General features: G+C 40.1%; 1 protein-coding gene across 2 annotated transcripts; it reads left to right on the forward strand.

The window, feature by feature from the left end:
• Positions 1-428: 428 nt before the first annotated feature.
• On the forward strand, positions 429-4,094 carry LOC112185800 (receptor-like protein 7). 2 transcript variants are annotated; one of them, XM_040514208.1, is made up of 2 exons: positions 429-506; positions 972-4,094. In XM_040514208.1, exons 1-2 carry the CDS (start codon positions 477-479, stop codon positions 3,912-3,914), a joined length of 2,973 nt encoding a protein of 990 aa, XP_040370142.1. In that variant the 5' UTR covers positions 429-476; the 3' UTR covers positions 3,915-4,094. The 2 variants fall into 2 exon arrangements, with proteins under 2 accessions (XP_040370142.1, XP_040370143.1); XM_040514209.1 differs by lacking the exon at positions 429-506 and adding an exon at positions 702-895.
• The last annotated feature ends 1,209 nt before the right edge of the window (positions 4,095-5,303 follow it).

Genomic DNA, 5,303 nt, shown 5'->3' on the forward strand with positions numbered 1-5,303 from the left:
GAATCATTCCAATTACCATCTGCCTCGTTGAATAACAATTTGATTGTTGAATTACCTGCTTGTCTGAGATTGTGATTGACGATAGCGAAGCCTGGCCTAACTACTTCATTGCCAACAACGCGGGTTGGAAATTCGTCATGCTTTGATACATGTCATTCTTATGGGGACCCTGCTTAATTTGTTTGCAAGTCAGAAGACTTCCAAGTCTTCCAACCTAATCTCCTCGATGCACATCCCTTTCTCCTTCTCCCTTAAAAGCCCTTGCGGTAACCACTCCATTCACAGTTTCATCTTCCCTGTCCTGTGCGGGTTGACTTGGTCAATTTAATGTATAGACACGGACGTCTCTCGGTAGGTTTTATCTTTGGTGCTTTGCAGACAACGCCTGTCTATCTATAAAGGAGTTTTAAGTTCTCTGTTATGTGAAACCCACATACACATACACTAAGAAAACAGAATTGTTCAGGGGAACGGGGATGGGATCGTCCTGGTGCGACTTATTTTCGGTGCGCTATCTTATACTCTTGTTGCTCATTAACGTTGCATGCTGTTTTTCTTTTGTTCAGACGCACAATTGTTCAAGATCTCCATGCCAAAGAGTCAAAGGCACTACATTAGTAAAATAACAAATTCGTAAAAAGTAAAAGTGATTTAGAATCTGACTCGGTCATATGAGATGAGGCCCATCATCATATGAAAAAACGACCTTTGTCATTGGAAATTTCCTGAACACTTTGGTATCTAGTTGACCATCCCAGCTTATGAAAGAAGCTCTGTTCTTTGTCTATAAGGGGAGTTTAAATTCTCTGTTATGTGAAACCCACATACCTACATACATACACTTCCACATAACATAATTTTTCATGGGAACGGGAACGGGAATGGGATCGTCCTGGTGCGACTTCTTTTCTGTGCGTCTTCTTATACTCTTGTTGTTCATTAATGCTGCATGCTGTTTTTCTTTTGTACAGATGCAGACACTTTGCCACGATGATGAGCGCTCTGCCTTGTTACAATTCAAAGCTAGTTTCACTATAGACAAGTCTGCTTCCCAAGATCCCTTTGCTTATCCGAAAGTTGCATCCTGGGTTAGTCTAGAAGGAGATCCTAAAAGGAGTAACTGTTGTTCATGGGATGGTGTTGAATGCAACGACGGTTCGGGCCACGTTATTGGCCTTGACCTTGCCAGTAGCTGTCTTCATGGTTCCATCAACTCCAATAGCAGTCTTTTTCAACTTGTTCAGTTGCAGCGGCTTGACCTCTCTGACAATAACTTCAGCTTCTCTCAAATACCATCCAGGTTAGGCCATGATCTTACTAGTCTAACATATCTCAATCTTTCAATGTCTTCATTTTCTGGCCAAATTCCTTCCGAAATTTCATATCTATCCAAGCTATCTACACTTCATCTGTCTTCATATGTGCCTCCTCTCGAAATGCCTCGTCTCAAAATGCCTCCTCTCAAAATGCCCAACTTCAGAGTTCTAGTTCAGAACTTAACCAACATAAAACAGCTTCATCTTTTTGACGTCGAGATACGCTCCACAGTGCCTAATACATTGGTGAATATGTCTTCTCTCACATCTCTCCGTCTTCAAGCTTGTAAATTGGAGGGGCAATTCCCAGTAGGCATTTTCCACCTACCAAACTTGCAAGTACTTGATTTGGCCAATAACTTTGATCTAACCGGTTATTTTCCTGATGACCTTAACACCAGCAGTCCCTTGAAGATATTGAATTTGCAGGCAAGCGATTTCTCTGGTCATATACCTGCTTCAATCAGAAATCTTCGTGCCTTGCATTTGCTGAACATACGATCCTGTAACTTTTATCCCCATGTTCCATCTTCACTTTCCAACGTTACCCAGCTCAATTTCCTTGATCTTTCTTCCTTTTATGACTATAGTTATCTACCTGACCTTCCAACAATCCATACTTTCAGTGGCCAAGTTTCAGATTTCTGGTCTTGGGTTGGAAAGCTGACCAAACTTAACCACTTGTCCCTTGATGGTAACTACTTAAGGGGAGATTTGCCATGTTCTTTGGCTACTTTGACTCAACTTTTGGTATTAGACTTGAACCAGAATCTAATAACTGGTGAAATCCCATGTTGTTTGGCTAATTTGACACAACTTTTGAAATTAGACTTGGGCCGCAATCAAATAACCGGTCAAATCCCATCTTGCCTTGTGCAGCTGAGCCAATTAACTTTGTTAGACGTACGATTCAACAATCTGAAAGGAGCAATTCCCAGGTCACTATTCGACCTAAGAAATCTTAAACATATTTACCTCCACTCAAATAACTTGAGTGGGTCTGTTGAATTGGACGAGTTTTCCAAGCTCAAAAAGTTGCGAGGACTTCGTTTGTCGCTCAACAAGTTCTCTGTGCAGATTAAAACTGGATTTAATGCTATTGCTCCAAAGCTTGAAGTACTAGGATTGGGTTCATGCAACTTAATGGAGTTTCCGGAATTTTTGAAATACACTAGTCAACTGGAGGATCTAGATCTTTCTGACAACAATCTTCATGGCCATATACCAAAATGGATGTGGAATTCAACTGGTGAAACTTTGAGGTTTCTCAACCTCTCTCACAACCACTTAACTGGATTTGAAGAAAATCCGGTCATTATTCCATGGCGTGGGTTATACTCTTTACAGCTCGACTCTAACATGTTACGAGGATCACTGCCAATTCCATCGCCGTCAATGTCATACTATTTTGTTTCAAACAATGAATATGCAGGAGAAATTCCAGCAACATTCTGCAACATATGGCCACTATGTATTCTTGATTTGTCTAACAACAACCTGAATGGCATGATTCCCCAATGTTTTGATAATCTCAGATTTCTTCAGATATTGAGACTGCAGAACAATTCTTTTCATGGGGATATTCCTCAGATAGGTTCAAAAAGATGCTTGTGGTTAAGAGGGATTGACTTGAGTTATAATCAGCTACAAGGGAAGCTCCCAAGATCAATTGCCAATTGTTCTAAGTTGTTGTTTCTTAATTTGGGAAATAATCAGATCAGTGATGCCTTCCCATCTTGGTTAGGAGTGCTTCAACAATTGAAAGGTCTCATTTTGCGGTCTAATGCATTTCATGGTATAATTGGGAAGCCTACAAGTAGCCATGAGTTCCCTCAGCTGTCCATCATTGATTTATCTAGCAATGATTTTTCAGGTATCTTGCCTTCCAAGTACTTAGAGAACTGGAATGCCATGAAATCTGTTGATGCAAACGAGAATATATACCTCCAATCCATGTTCTTCTTTGGCGGGACGTATCTAGAAACATTCTACTATGATTACAGAATTACAGTTTTTAGCAAAGGTGTTGAATTGGAGTATTTCAAGACCCCTTATCTTATGAGACTCATAGACCTCTCAAGTAACAGATTTGTGGGAGAGATTCCAGGTATCATTGGGAACCTAAGAGGGCTTAATCTGCTTAATCTTTCCAACAACACTCTCACTGGTCTCATCCCTCCATCTTTGGGGAACTTGATTGCTCTTGAATCGTTAGATCTCTCCCAAAATCAGCTCTCAGGAAAGATCCCCAGTGGTCTGGCACATTTGACATTCCTTGCATACTTTAATGTATCCCATAATCGTCTTTTGGGTTCTATTCCACAAGGTCGACAATTTGATACATTCCAAGAGGATATGTACCAAGGAAACTCAGGTTTGTGTGGAAAACCTATGTCAAAGAAATGTGAAGATTCTGAGAGCACAACACCACAAACAACCTTTGAACAGGACGAAGACTCTGGGTTTCAAATTGAGCTAGATTGGTTTGTGGTTCTGCCAGGAGTTGTGGCTGGTATAATAGTAGGAATGGTTGTGGGAAACTTTTGGACAGCCAAGAAACATGACTGGTTTGTGGAGACATTCAGCAGGAGGAGGTAGCTGAGAAGCACAAGGCGGAGGAGGGGACTCAGAACTTAGTCCTTATTTTATCCATGTATTTAAGTGGCCAATTCATGAACATTAGCTTCATGTGCTTAGTGTTTAGAGCAGCATTGGGGCTAATATCATGTTGTTCTTAATTTCTTATGCATTGTGTATTTTTTCGTTCGGTTTGTATGTTTTGAGCAGACAGAGATAGTCCTGGACTCTGGTGTAATAACTATTAAGCTTCATTTGACGATCACAAAACCCCTTGCATAAACCTCGCCAATCACTGCGACTCTTTTACCGATGAATGCACCAAGTTGATCCTGGATATGAAGTCATGCCAAGCCAAAGGCATTGAAGTTATGTTCTCTCAAAAGAGGAGGTGCATGCAGGGAGCTAGTCTCTGGGTTTGTCCATCCGATGATGCCTGCTAAGTTGCTACATACTTGTGGAACAACAACTTGGGAGGAAAGTCCTTGCAAGGCTGTTGGGAGATGCTGTTCTGGATGGAATTGACTTTGACATTGAAGGAGGGACGTCTGACCAAAACTGGGATGACCATGCAAGGTATCTTACCAGTTACCACCAAACAGAAGACTAAGAGACAGCAGTCCACCAAACAAAAGAAGTTAAAGAAGCAAATAAAGTATAATTATGCCAAAGATAATATTAATAGGTTCAATGCTTCTTCTGAGAACCTCCAAGCCAAGGCACACCAGACTTGACCAAGAAGCAACAAGCCAGGCACACTAGCTAGCTAGTAGCTACATTAATAATATGGAAATGCATCAAACTCTAATTTTTTTTCCCCAACTCCCTTAACCAAAAAGAAAGTTTGATCTGCTCAAGTAAATCCAGAATATGTGTCTGGCCCAAACTCTAGGTTACTTGATGTCACACCCAACTCAGGGATTTTTTTTTTTAATTTAATTTAATTTTTTTGAGTTGAAGGTATGACTTGTACTAATAAAGAATAGAAACATAATAAAGAAAAATCGTAGTCCATTTGAATCAGATTTGAAGTACTGAAAGTAATAACCATGTTGCCTTTCCAGCAGAATGCTAATGCATAAAGCTAGCTTCATGTTGACATAAATCCTTTGTATGAATTCCAAAAAAAAAAAAAAGACTGGTTTCATTTGAAACCTGGGGATGTCTTTTTAAAATACTGGTGCCTTCAAGCATGATTGAATAGAAACCCAGTAAAAGAAGTACAAAGAACATGACAGTGCTGCTGTTTTCGAAAAAAAATCATGCAACAGACCTGTAACTTTGAAAAACATAACTAATTCTAGAAAAATCGTTTTCAAGAGATTCCAATTCTGAAACTGTTGTATTTTAAATGATTACTCGCAAGCGCATGAATCGATTGTAGTATAGTTAGTGCAAGCACGAGGTCGT

Source organism: Rosa chinensis, chromosome 2 (assembly GCF_002994745.2).
Source record: "Rosa chinensis cultivar Old Blush chromosome 2, RchiOBHm-V2, whole genome shotgun sequence".
NCBI classification, from domain to species: Eukaryota; Viridiplantae; Streptophyta; class Magnoliopsida; order Rosales; family Rosaceae; genus Rosa; species Rosa chinensis.